The following is a 14,279-nucleotide window of genomic DNA, read 5'->3' as shown; positions in this document are numbered from 1 at the left end:
ATCACTACACAAAAGAGAAATGGAAAACAGACAAGATGACTTCTGTTCAGCAGACAAAATCCAAAATGCCAGAACATGGTAATTAATGTAAGCAATTTTATAAGCAAAATAATTTGTTTTAATTGGCTAAATAAGATATGATATAATTATAATATTCAATAAACTAATTTCATAAAACTATATCACAAACCTTTTATCATATTATATACTCACTGCAATTTTGAAAACAGATATGAAAATGAACCTGAATTATCTCTTCTTTACAAGAAGGATACATTAAGGACTTTTGAAATGTTAGGGGTTATGTCTTTTTTTTTTCTTTCTGAAAAACAGCAATTTATGGACTATTCAAAGATTGAATCCCCAGTGAATGCAGATAGAAACACTATGAGGGTGAAAAATCTTCCTTAAGAAAGCTCCTTTTGTTCAAGAATTAAGGCTTATGAGAGTTAAGGGTCTTCCACAGTGTTCTTTCCCATCATAACTCCCCAAGGAAGGACAAATCTCCCATAATAGATGAGTGTATAATTTAGCTTGGAATGACCCCATCGGTGAGTCCCTATGGAGTTAAGAAACCTCTCTAAGGATTAGTTGTTGATGGGTGAACATAAGCTGACTTCAAACTAATGTATACGTGATTGAGGAAAAATGGTATCCTTCCAAAAGACAGTTGCTAATTCTTCCTATTGTGAGAATCTCATTTCGTTGGAAGGAGTTAATTTTGACACTAATTTGAACACTGGTTGACTTTGAACATGTGCTCAAGTAAATAATGAATAGCCTTTCATACCATTAAGGGGTGGAAAAGGTAAAAAAAAAAATTATGCATTTTTGTCACTACTCTAGCAGTGATCTAACAACAGTTTTCTGAAGACCAGAGACTGTGTTATAAGCTCTTTCACATAATTTCTGAATGATAGAATTTTATACCTATGAATACTTTCAATACAAACACCACACACACGTGCACACACACACGCATGCATTCACTCAATGTACAAGATAGTACTCAAAGAAATACCAATATATATTATATTTTTTAAAAAAGTAAAGACAGTTCCTATAACCTTCAGGAAACTTAAAGTCTATGTGATGAAATAAGAGTGACCTATAGATATTAGAAGAATAACAGTTCACCAACAGTATGAGATATACAAAGGGAGGGCGAGATTAATTTGGAAAATTGTATGTAATAAAATGTCCCAGGCAATGGGTTCTTTTGAAATTCAAGAAAAGAGCATTTACTATGAGCTAATATAATTTAGAAAGGATTCTTTGAAGATGAGGAATTTTTATATTGAACAAAGGGTAGCATACATTTAACAAAACAAATTGCATGGGAAATAACAGATGGAGATAGCAAAATACAAAATATATTTGGATATATATAAACCAGTTGGGTGGGAATAAAAAAAAATTGCTAGAAATGGATTAGGCAAAATCAGGTGGTGACTTCACTCATTCCTTATCAAATAAATATCTACTAAGCACCCACTGTATGCTAGGCACTGCTCTAGGTCCAAGGAATATAATAATGAACAACAACATATCTGACTATATGAAGTTTATGTGAATATCAAAAGACTGATACAAGACAATAAGCATTTTATCCCATTGATTATCCTATATGTGGCACACAGGACATTTCTTAGTTCTTTCTTTTCACTTGGGTACAGACAGGCAGAGATCAAAAAAATAAGTGTGCATGTATATGTGTATGTGCATGTATATGTATATGTGCACACATATACATGCATACATATCTTTTATGTATGTATATATCTCTATTAATAAACACATTCAACATGTTAAATATTCAGTAACATTGCTTATCACTATGTACATCAAAAAACGTGATATTGGTTGGCTGAATATTTTATGCTATTCCAAGTTGCCTTAGCATTGTGTAGGCTTAGCTAGGAGGAAAACAAATGAGAATATAATTGTTGCATTTATTTAAAAAGAAAGAATTAAGGGTGACTGAACACCTTGAGTATTTGAGTGGTTATTTCTGCTTTTCTGTGTAACCTTAAATAGATGACTTTCAGCTAATAACCTACACTTTTCCATGCATGGAATGGGTGGCCTGAGGGGCCTATCCTCAAGCAGAATATAAATGCCAAGTATGAGGAACCAAATCAAATTGATGAGTATCACTTTCTTACAGCTTTTTTTGTGGAGGACGTCATTCATTTCTATCTGCATGCCTCATCCATGTGTAATGTTTATCTGCATGCTTCATTCATATGTAATGTTTATCTTTTCTATTATTTGGTATAATCATGAATTTTTTCATAGAAAGGATGATGAAGCCATTTCCTCAAACAACAGTGTAGCTGAATTTAAATATGGTTAAAAACTTGAATCCCCATGAGCACAGATGATCAAGCAGTCAACAAACATTTACTGACTAGGCAAGCTACTTTGTTTAACATTTATGGGAGATACTAAAGATGCATAGATGGTTTTAAACATGAGTATTGCCTTCACATAGTCTATAATCTAATTGGAAAAAATAGGGTACAAAACTTGAAAACCCAGATAATAAACCAAATACAGTATAGGCTAAATTGTCAATGATCATGTGGATAAAAATACCTAAAAGGTTGAAAGACAAAGGTTTAAATGTTGGCTTTGCCATTTGTTCCTTGCATGACATTGGGTAGTTAATTTTGTGGAACCTCAATTTCTTCTTCTGTAAATTGGTTCTAGTAGCAGCCATTTGGTGGGTTGTCATGAGGTTTAGAAATTATAGGCGATGGATACATCTTTGTCATTTAATAAGCACTTATTATTAAATATTCTTTATTGTATAGGTGCTGGCTGTATACTAGTTATTATGCTAATGGATTTACATTTATTAGTTAATTAAGTCATCACAATATTTTTCAGATGAGAAGAGTGAAATTGAACAAGGGAGGGATTTGATAGATGTCCCACAATCAGGAAGCAAATCTCAGGGTCAGGAGTTCAGTCTAGGAACAACTCAAAGCCCAGCTCCCACTTGTACATACAACCTTTCCTGGAGTATTTAAGTAGCTACTATGATTAAAACAATTTCATCACTGTAAATTTCAGAAGGCCAAGAAAGTCTTTGCGTTGGACGTGGAACTTGTCCTTGTTCTGGATAAAGAGATGGATAAAGAGTTAAATGTGTTCTGATCAAAGAGAAGAGAATATTCTAAAGAGAACAAGGAATGTGCCTGAGGCTCTGGAAAGGATGTGTATGGTCAGGCTGAGGGAGCCTAATGCTTTTGTGAAGAGGTGATACAATGAATGTTTACACAGATAGGTTGGTGTCAAACCGCAGAGGTAATTGAATATGAGGGGGAAAAAAATCTCTACTTTGTCCTCTAAAGAATTGTGAAACTTTGGCCATCTTTTTCTTGTAAATAATATGTATTTAAAATGACAAAAGATATTAGTTACATATTTTAAGAGGCCAGTAATTAATACTACAATCGCCAACAAGTAATATGATCATTTTATTATCAGCCCGACACACCTCCTTAATTGTTTTTCCTACAATTTTTTTCCTGCACACTCTTTGTTTCTTCAGATGATAATGGCTTTCACTATCATTTTTTTTAACCTTTGATGGTTTTTAAGCTGATTCCTAAGATAATGAAATAAAACAGACTTTCAATTGACCAATCAATAACTATTGGGAATGGATGTCATTCAGAGTGGCATTTTAAGAAGGTTATTCTGGCTTGTGAAGGATGAATTGGGAGAATAAAAGAAAAACCTCTTAAAATGGTTGTTTTCAATAGCTGTGTCATGACAGTTCTGAGAAGCATCACAACTAATAAACTACTAATAGTAAAGAATTGGTTAGCCAAAGATTAGCTGTTTTATCCATTAGAGCAGATTCAAGGTCATCCCTAGAATAATGTCGCCTTCTTTCGCTTAGATTCCAAGTGCTTTCTTGAGAAGGGGAAAGGCACTGGTGTAACAATTTAGTTTGGTCTTTGTCAGGACCTTAGAAGTGTCTGCAGGGGAGGGCGTACTGTGTTTCCCCACTCTTCATGTATTGCAGGAGAGAAAAGCATGGGGAAGTGCTACATTATAAGGTTATTACCATAGTCCAGACCAAAGTACCCAGATTGAAAATGTACTAGAAGTCTGGAAATGAAATAATAACTCTAAGACACAGGAGTTGGGTGTGGTGCTATTTGATAGTTATTGATAATTGAATGATGAGAAAGAATAGAAAGAAAGGAGCTCTGGGTGACTCTAAAATGTATACATTTGTATGTGTACAAATGTATACAAATGTATAATACACTTGACACAGGTGAGTAAACTGGGAGAACTACAACTTGCTTTGAGAAGTGGGATCATGACTTTGGTTATAGAATTTGTTGAGTTTTAAGTGTATTATCCAAGTGGAAAGACCTAGAAGCAGTTTGATCAACTAGAACTTATAAGGAAGGTCCGAGTGGGAAGAAGTCTTCGAGAGTTGGCTATTTTGAGATGCTACAATATCATCTATTTTAGCTATTAAAAAAATCTCAGAGCGCCTGGGTGGCTCAGTGATTTAAGCGCCCAATTCTTGGTTTTGGTTCAGGTCATGAATTCACAGTTTGTGGGTTTGAGCCCCGCTTTTGGTTCTGTGCTGGCAGTGTGGAACCTTCTTGGGATTCTCTCTCCCTCGTTCTGTCTCTGCCCCTCCCCTGCTCAGGCGTTCTCTCTCTCTCTCTCTCTTTCTCTCTCTCTCTCTCTCTCTCTCTCTCTCTCTCTCAGAATAAATAAAGAAACTTAAAATAATATCTTCGGAGGATTTCCTAATAGGAGGTAACATTTATGAAGCACTTGCTATGTGATAGGAACAGAACTCACAACAGCACATGTATTATTTATTCCCAGTGACAGCCCCATGAAGCAGGTATCATCATTACACCCATTTTAAGATAAAACAGCCACAGAAAGGCAAAATAACTTGGTCAAGGTCACACAGCAAGCAGGTGGTGGAATTGGGATTCAATCCCAGGCAACCTGGTTCCAAAAACTGAGCACTTAACCACTATATACTCACAGTGTAAACACATGAGCATAAAGCTGTCCCATGGGGAGATGTCTCGTAAAAAGTCATATTCTATTAAGAAATAATAACATGATTTGGGCCACCTTTGGCACCCTGTATAGCCCCCTTAACTCAAGATATCTTAAGAATACATTACCTATATCCAACTGCAAGTGATGTCTACTCAGGGTACCTACCTCCTGACCAAAGAAATGGTAAAAATAAACAACACTGACAACCATTTATAACTTTAAAAAAAAATCTTTTCGTCACCTTGATTTATTTTTATCTTTCCTTGACTACGTCTTTCTGATCCTATTCGATAAGCCGGGGGCCCCTCCCTGCTTTTATTGCACTGAAATAGTTGTATTCTTGTAACAGTCTTTATTTTTATTAGCAGAAAATTCTCAGTCTGCTTACTCCCTTGTATAAAGTTAATTTTAACTATAGAACCTGTATCAATAATGTCATTTAAAGGAGGCTGCTTCCAATACACTGTGCAATGTCTGCAGAGAATTTTGGATTTACCAGGGCACCACTTCCCTAGTGACTCGCTGGCCCTGCAGCTTTCTTTCCCTGCTACATCTGAGCATTCTCTGTTCTCTGGCCAGCTGCCTTCTGTTCAGCCCCTGTGTGTTCTCCATTCTCTGCTCTGCCTTAATGATAAGTAGGGCTTCATCTTGATCGCATTGCAGGGAGGGAGCGGGGGGATTGTTACTTCTGTATTTGGGCCCAAGCTAAAAACATACCCTCCGATTGGCAAACCACAAAAACTATAACACTTCGAGTTTAATAAGATCAAGCAGTCCCTCTTTTGATACAACACCGTGGCCGGGGTGGAGAAAGGCCTTTTTCCTGGACCAGCTCTCTCACTGTATCTGGTGGCTTACACAGGATCTTCAAAATATGAGTAGCCTAGAGTCCTTGGGTATGCTGGTGGGATACACAACAGTTGAAGTGAAATGACTGAGTGGGTTTTTATTTTTAGTTTTTCCAAAATAATAACTGTTATAAGTAGGACACATGGGATTTATTTTCCATTATTAGAATTGCTTAATTTCAAAAATCTGGTCAGTCAAAAGCTTGGGTGTTTCCTCTTCCTGCTGGCTTACTACCACACTAGCTCAGGTTACTATGGAAAGCAAGCAGTTATTTTCACCAATAACTTACACCAAACACTTGACCTTGGAATCCATAATTTACATCCTTATAAAAGAGGTCACTTAGGGAATTTAACTGTGTAATCCTAGCCCCCATGTGGCAGATGACGAGTAGAAATGGAACAACGCTGGTGAAACACCATTTGAAACAATTTGATGTAGGAAATCATTTCTTTTCGACTTTATTTTTAAAATGGAACCTACTTTAAAATGGTACGGGAAGGCAGAAGGATGCAGTAAAAGTCTATGGAAATAGTGACTCGAAAACTCTGTTCCAGGACTCAAGAAGGCAAGCCTGTTGTCACATTTGGAGGGAAACCAGAAAGAATTTAGGCTTTCACTTTCCTAATAGCCTCTTTTCCAACACCTTTCTTTCAAACATCTCGCCCTCCCTTCTATTTTGCCTTTATTAATAAAACTAATAGAGAGAAACCACCTTTCAAACTTTAACCAGGCAACATAGCTTTTGCAAGTGATAATATTTTTGGTGTGGGCTTTTTCTTTTAAAGACAATTATCAAGACGAAGCGTTTGTTTCTTCTTTTGTTTACCCATGGCAGTTTGTCAGCAGTTATGATAAGTAGAGTTCCATCTGCCAGTAAAACTACGTTGCAAATTGCCATAGAAATTAGCAGCTTTCATTTTTGACTACATAAATAAATATGTGAAATAAATTGCACATAAATGCATCCTAAAAATCACAGGTACACCGCACAGTTAAATACCAATCAGACAAAACCAGAGACACATTGCGATTATCTCAGTTTTCAAACCTGGAGGATACACGAATGTGTTTCTAAATGAGAGAGGCAGGGTATCATGCTCGCTGAGATAAAAACAGAAGCCGCCAGACACTGCACTGTGGCTTTATTCTCAGAATCCTTTGCCTGAAACCCGCTCTGTCTTTTCTCCGTGTTCGCTCCCTCTCTCTGTCTGTCTCTTTCTCTCTCTGTGTGTGTCTTTCTCCTTCTCTCCCTCTCTCTGCCTTCTTTCCCTCTCTCCCTCTCTCCCTCTCTCCTCACTGGCTTTTCCCTCGTTCATTGTTCTCTCTCTCCTCCTGCCTTTGATGCACATACGTTGTCACATTCCATTGACTCTCTCCTCTTCTCTGTTCTTACACTCAAGCCTAGCGGTGCTTCCGCCAGGCAGCGGCAGCCTCTCCTGCGAGTTTTAGTCATGTGTGCAGCTCAGTTTGATCGAGCGTTCCTTTTCTGCCTTTTCACTCTTACAAAAGATTAAAAGGTGGCGTCACATTGCTCCCCTGTTCCTTCCCGCAGGAGGGACTTAAAAGGGACAACAAAAACTAATCACTTTCAATAAGCATTTTCTTGCTAGGGAAAAGGAAAAAAAAAAAGAAAAGAAAAGAAAGAAAAGAAAGAAAGAAAGGGAGAAAAAAAAAAGGCAGGGGGGTGGATTTAGCGGTGTAATTGGAGACCGGTGGTGAGGATTGGGGCGAGCTAGAGATGTTGCACGCTGCTAACAAGGGAAGGAAGCCTTCAGCTGAGACAGGTAAGAGCGCCCATCGGAGGGTTTGACCGAGTGGCTTAGTTAAATCTCTGTTTTCACCGTTTTGTAATTGAGAAAGGCATCTGCAGCAGAAGCTGATTTTTCAGTCGGCTTCCTTTTGTTTAACATAGAAAGTACCTGTATTAATTTTGATGAATTAGAGCATGCAGCAAATTCAATTGAAAATAGATTTGTATAGTAAATGCATTTATACTGAATGATTTCTCCTCCGTTTTATTTAAGGAGAGAGACGACAAAGATGATTTTGATCAGAATAGCACTTTGCATTATGTTAAATTCTAAACAGCTAACGGGGAAAAATAATCCAATTGATCCTGTTTTTGAACTCCGGGACTTAAACCCTGAGAGGGAGCTGGCATTTGAAATTTTTCTTCTAACTGAACTTCTGATGTGTTATAATAATTTTTCACTGGAGGTTTAAGCAAGGGTAGAGTTTATTTAAGTCTAGTTGCTGGGGTGTGTTTCGTTTGGATCTTGTCAGGTTATATCTCCTTAACCTGTGTCAGGTTGATGTTTCATAAATGGAGATTAAGTGTTGTCCCAAATGAAATATGAAGTTAAAACATCAGGTTAGGGCATGTTTTAGAAAAGGATCCAGTAAATAATTAGGATAACTGAATTATGACAGTTTGAAGTGGGAGTTAACTCTGGAGGTGCTGTTTGGTAAGCCTTCCTGGATTTTAAGCAGCTCAATAATGAAGGGGGCTAATTATCAGGTGCAAGTTGGAACTTTGCATTAGGACCCTAAATATAGAATACATGTGGACTTTCGCTGTAGGTGGCTTTTAGGAAGCTGTCCCTTTTGTGTGCTGTGAATGAGAGTTGTAGATTATATTTGATGGCATTTCTCCTTTAAAGAGCTTTGGGATGAAGCTTAAAAGGTTCACATCTATTTTAACATTGAACAAACACAAAATGCAATATACTGTAGTCTCCCGGTACCTGATTTTTATTACTGCTGCTGTTGTTTTAAGGTTTTGATAATTTATTTTTAACCTCAATCTTCGTTGATTTTGTGTTCATTGCCTTTGCTACTAAAATTTATTGTTGGCATTTATGAACTGAGATTTGGGAATGCAAACAAAAAAAAAAAAAAAAAGCAAGAGGAAAAAAACTAATTAGCCAGAGTTTTTATTTAAGGATAATAGAAATCCAAATTATATCCAGGTATTTAACCTAGGATGTTACCTAAAATATTTGAGTTAATTTTTTAGATAATTTTTTGGGGATGGGAAAATCTGAATATTAAAAGTCTGAAATTCTGTTAAATGCCTCTCCGGAATGAGATCTAGAAAGGTGACTTTAATGCCTACACAAGGTTTGGTCCTAGAAGGAGCTGCTATACTGTGGCATTGTTGAAGCCAGCAACCATGAATGAGAGGATATTGTATGTATGTATTTTGTGATAAGATTTTTTTTCTTCCTGAGTTTCCAAACTGGTCTTGCTCCTCAGCACCTTACTTTGGCGTGTCTTGTGTTTGCCAGACCATCTAATGGCATTTTGTGGGTGCAGCACGTGAATCCAATTTTACGAGTACACATCAGGAGCTGCTGAATTTTGGGGAGTGGAGACCAAACAGACGATGGGTCTCATCAGACTTCATCACGGAGAGATAGTCAACAGAAGTTCTGAAGGAAGACCCCTCATACAGGTGTGGGGAAACTTCATTTTTCCATCATGGTGAAAAGAGCAGAGAAAGATGTGGCGAGGGGAAAAAGAAACTGCTGTAGCATGTTTGATGGAGTCATGCTGGTGGTAGCATAGTGAGTTTTTAAAATCACATCACCTGTACTTTTCTTTTTTCAACTTAAGAAACTTTGCAGAATCTTGAAGTAGTTCCTCTCAAATTCAGTCCATGTCTCGACATAGCTTTCTCTCATAAAATCTTTTCTCTGACTCCCACTTTACCCAACTATTCAGTGTTACGCTGTCACTGATGATGATGATTGTTTCCTAAATAAGTGGCAAGTGTTGAGAAGATGGGCCCGGAGAAATATGTTGTCTGCATCATCTATGTGTTTTAATTTTGTTTATGAAAATGACTTCTTCAAGGTGAGGAGATGATAAATTTGAAGTTGTAGCTTGGCTGTCTGTGCCCGTGAACCACTGCCCTTCTGCCTTTTCAGTAGAGGTAAAGTGGGCAGAAACAATTCAGTTGTAAACTGGATGGTAGTTCAGCATGAACTTTTTAAGCAGATGGTAACCAAAACTATCCTTACTCAAACTATCTGATTCATATAAATAGCATTTTTCTGACTTTTCCAGTAGATGTTGCTGGAGAGCAAAGAAAAGATCATTTTTTACAGGAAAAAAAGAAATGCAGTAGACTTATAAAAGCCAACGAAAAAGAGCCTTCTCCTCAAACTCCGCTGATAGCATTTTGCATAATTTGCTAATTAATGAATAATATTGAATCATTACCTTTTATGATGTTCTATAGAAAGCTATTAAAACTTGAGTTGGATTTTAAAATTATGAGATTGTTCTCTTTAGTCCCTATATATAATGTCTGTTTGCTGTTTTCCGTTTTTAAAAAATCAAGTTAACTGCACATTACTATTCAGAACATTTCATCCCTGAATGCTAAAACCCTTTAACATGCAAATATGATGTCAGAGGAAGAACTGAAATAGAATACTCTGAGAAGAGTAATGATCAAACGCATTATAAAAATATGCACCAGTTGCCAACATGTAATGAAATATTAAGAAATTAAAAGCATGCAACCTCTAAAGTAATAGAATTTCATTGCTCTGAGACTGTTTTCCCCCTGAATATTAAGTGCTTAATAGATCTATCCGTAAAAAAACAATCAAAAACCTACATGGTTTGTCACTGAAGTTCTTTCATTATATGATTTTGAAAAATTAGTCCAATAGGATTTTCCTTAGCCTAGCAAATGTAATTAACATTGGATATTGAGTGCCAGATTTCCAAAGCAAAAGCCACAAAACTGGATGGAGAAAACAGGAATGCAGAGAGCAAACATCAGCACTACAAGCTGAGGGGACCCTACTCTGCTGGTAATCACTTTGATAAAATGACAAAGATGTCCCAGAGGAGCCTGGGATTCTAGTACCCAGAAGGAACAGATGCGATTTCAGGCAGCCAGTGACCTCTATCTGTGGGAATATTTATTTTTGGAAATGTTCAATTAACCAATTTCAATGATCAAAGAGAAGTGTATGTGTGTAAATATATATATATATATATATATATATATATATATATATATATATATATACACATTCTTTTCCCCCAAGGCAAGAGGAGCCTTGGAGACTACAAAAGCACCTTCAGATAGGACAGGGGTACAACCTGTGTGGTGAACCTTCAGTGTTTCTTACCCTCAGTCCGAGCTCTTTTCTGGTGGATTTTTCTTTTACATTGAAGCCCTTCTTTGTCAGTTTTCATTCCTGAGGTATGAAATGCTCCAGAGGATGTTTTGATTTAACATGCATTCATTTCTCTTTTCTGGGAGAAAAAGAGTTTATATTTAGAATGCATGGGTGTCCACTACTCCTATTTTATAATTAGCACTGTAAGTCCACTGGGTAGGAGGAATGGTCCTTTTTTTTTTTTTTTTGGTTATTTTGCTTTGATTCAAATACATTTTTTGTGCTCGACCCATAGTGGTTATTTATTTTTTTATTTTTTTGTTTTTTGTTCTTAAATAAGAAAATCTTTAAAATTCGATGGGAGATTTTCTTTTTCTGGTTTGTTTGCTGTTCACTTTTGGTGTTCTCTGTTTTCATTATAGTTGTCAAGCACTGACTATGCCCAAAGCACCCTGAGTTAAATGTCCCAAGTAGTACCTCTAACAACAACAACAACAACAACAACAACAACAACAAATGTCTGTCTTTTCAGTGAGAACCTTAGGAAGACAAAAGATGTGAACCATACCTGGAGAATTGCCTAGTGAGTTAAAGTGTGTTCAGTTCTAACTCCTTCCTTAAGAGAACAGAACAGAAAAGGTCACTGCAGGTTGAGGGGATACTGAGGGTGGTAGACTTTGAAATAGGAGTGAAAGGTGAAAATACAAAATAATCCTGATGAGCAAAGTGAGGGGTCAGGTGGGACAGAACACCAAAAAGAATGAGTAATGGCAATATGATAGAGAGCCCTGAATGGCAGGTCAAGGTATTTAATAGCCACTCAAAAGATGGGATCTGAAAGCTTCTAAAGGAATTCCTTTGGAAAAAGGAATGGAGAAAGAGTGGAATAGTGGGTCCATACTACACCCCTGCCCACCCCACAGATGCCAAAATGCCTATCCTATTGTGGCTGAGGAAGCTATTGTGACTAGTGAGATATTGCCTTACTTTTTAGGAGCATTGTTGAAAAAATAGTGAGAACCCTTTGTCTAGAGGCCAGAAACCAGTGACTTCTCTATTGCATTAGCCTAGACCAAGGTGGTAAGGTTGAGAAACAATGTTGAGGGGAGGGAGAGTGGTTCTGAGAAATGCCTCCTTATTGTAATTATTGCAATTTCTCGTATGTACTATAGATGTCATGGCCTCATTAGGCAGGGATTTTGTGTATATGCATTTGTTTTCATAAGAAAAACCTCCACTATTTGTCAGAGATGTGACCTGTAAGTTAGAAGGTGTGATATTTTCTGCATACTATCTGTATATAATCAATTAATGTTATGTTCACCCCCTTTTTTTCTGTCATTGATTAGGATGGATTTTTATGATCTTTAAGGGTTTTCATCTCTCTGAGAAGGGTTTTCATCTTTCTGAGAAGGTATATACTTCATTTTTTTTTTGAAATTAATTACCTCTCTGAATTGTCTGTGTGTCAGTCACTTCCTATAAACCCTGAGTAACTTACCTTAAACTCTTAGATGTATAGTGTATTTGACTGACAAACTCAGCTGTGGAGACTCCCCTAACTATATAATGAAAGTGTGTATGTTAACATACAAGATGTTTTCTTCCATCCAGTCAACTTCATAATGAAAAGGAGCAGAAATAATTATTAGCACAGTTAAGTAAGAGGAGTGCCACCCTTTTCCTCAGAAATTGATTTAACCAGCCTATTCAGGTGAACAGGGTTACCAACATCACCTTGGAACCAAGCTGTAGATGATTGCTTCGCCTTGTCCTCCAACCACTTTAATCTAATTTGTTCCATTTACTTCTCTAAGCTTTTTATCTTCCCACCATTTTAATACCATCAGAGATGGGGGCTGCCCATGACATTCACACTTGACATTATCAAACACAAAAGGCATCACTCATGCACTTGACTGCATTACAATGCAAGGGAAAAAAATAGATCCCAAAGGCTTAGAAATTATTGTTTCGTACCTTGAATGTAGCTGTTTGTTTTTTGTTGTTGTTGTTTTTCTGTTTCCCCCAGTCTGCCTCATTTGACTGTTTTTGCTTCTGTGTGTTTTCAAAGAGTTCTGAAAACCCTAGAAAAATCAGCACTTATAATCTATAATACACACACCCTTATGTTCACTAATGGAAATTTACAACTCTATTATTAAGTGTTATTTGCTAGGCATCAACCACATTTTGATGCAGTACCGAAGTTGAGCCTTGCGTTTGAGCTTTTTTTTCACCCGTTGACTTCAGTTCTTCTGATAGACAGCTGTGGACAAGCCTTTTCCCAACTCATACATCTGTGGTTATTGCAGTAACTCCATTATTGCTGTGTAGACCAAAAATCTATTGAATCTATAGCAGTCCTGTTTTTGTTTACCCATGAAATCTTTGTGTGTGTGTTAGGATTGGGGAGGGATTCTTAAAGTTAATGTAAATTTATTTGTACTTCCCTTTTCTTACTATTCTGAACCTTCTATTCAAAGACAATTGCCTCCTTGCACCTCATATGCGTGGCAACATTTGTGAGTTGGTCAAATAGTGTTATCAGATTGCAGTGAATTGCTTCAGTAGTATTACATCATGCATCGGGATTGCGTGCGCTGTAAAGCTCTGTAAAACAGCCAGCTACATGGTATCCTACAGGTTTAATATAGTTCTGCAGCCTTGTACTTGGGAAGGATTTCTGTAATTGGAGACAATCTAGCAAGGAGAACTTTTTAAGCCATTGGAGGCCAAAATACAAGTTTTTGAGAAATGTGACTTTATAGGCTTGAAACTGAATGGATTACAAATTTCTCTTAACTGGACAGAATCATAATTGCATGTATAGTACAGTCCTGATTATCCAGGGTTTGAATTTCCAGCATGGGGATTATCCAGATTTCTTCTCTGACTCCCCTGTCTTTTCTCTAACTACCTGACATGAATCATTTCTCTAATCATTGGCACCTCTGCTGATGGTATAGAGGGCATATTTGAGCAGCAAAATCCAAACCAGTGAATTATCTTTCAGAAGACCTAATTATGTAAAAAGTCTGAGTGGATAGGTTTTTAAAGCTATTCACTGAAATTTAAATCCACTAAAATTTACAATTATTCACTGACTAAATTTCAATGTTGGTGCCCCTCTTTCTATTTATTTTACTCTCATGTTTAAGAGGCAAAAAAAGTAAATCGACCTGCCTGAATGATGTGAAGTAATTGGTTTCATTGTTCTGGCTTATG

At 36.9% G+C, this 14,279-nt stretch overlaps 1 protein-coding gene across 11 annotated transcripts in view; it reads left to right on the top strand.

The window, feature by feature from the left end:
* Positions 1-14,279, top strand: part of TENM2 (teneurin transmembrane protein 2) — a 1,251,785-nt gene that overhangs the window by 577,521 nt on the left and 659,985 nt on the right. Inside the window, exon 1 of one of the 11 annotated variants that reach the window (XM_043596437.1) lies at positions 7,227-7,694. The exons of 8 other annotated variants lie outside the window; for them this stretch is intronic. In XM_043596437.1, coding sequence (XP_043452372.1) covers positions 7,649-7,694 — 46 coding nt within the window. In that variant the 5' untranslated portion in view covers positions 7,227-7,648. Of the gene's footprint in view, positions 1-7,226; positions 7,695-9,195; positions 9,365-14,279 lie in introns of those variants that run through there. 2 more of the 11 variants (XM_043596390.1, XM_043596429.1) reach the window with 2 other exon arrangements.

The sequence above is a fragment of the Prionailurus bengalensis genome, chromosome A1 (genome assembly GCF_016509475.1).
Source record: "Prionailurus bengalensis isolate Pbe53 chromosome A1, Fcat_Pben_1.1_paternal_pri, whole genome shotgun sequence".
NCBI lineage: Eukaryota > Metazoa > Chordata > Mammalia > Carnivora > Felidae > Prionailurus > Prionailurus bengalensis.
This window is presented reverse-complemented; position numbering and strand designations above follow the sequence as displayed.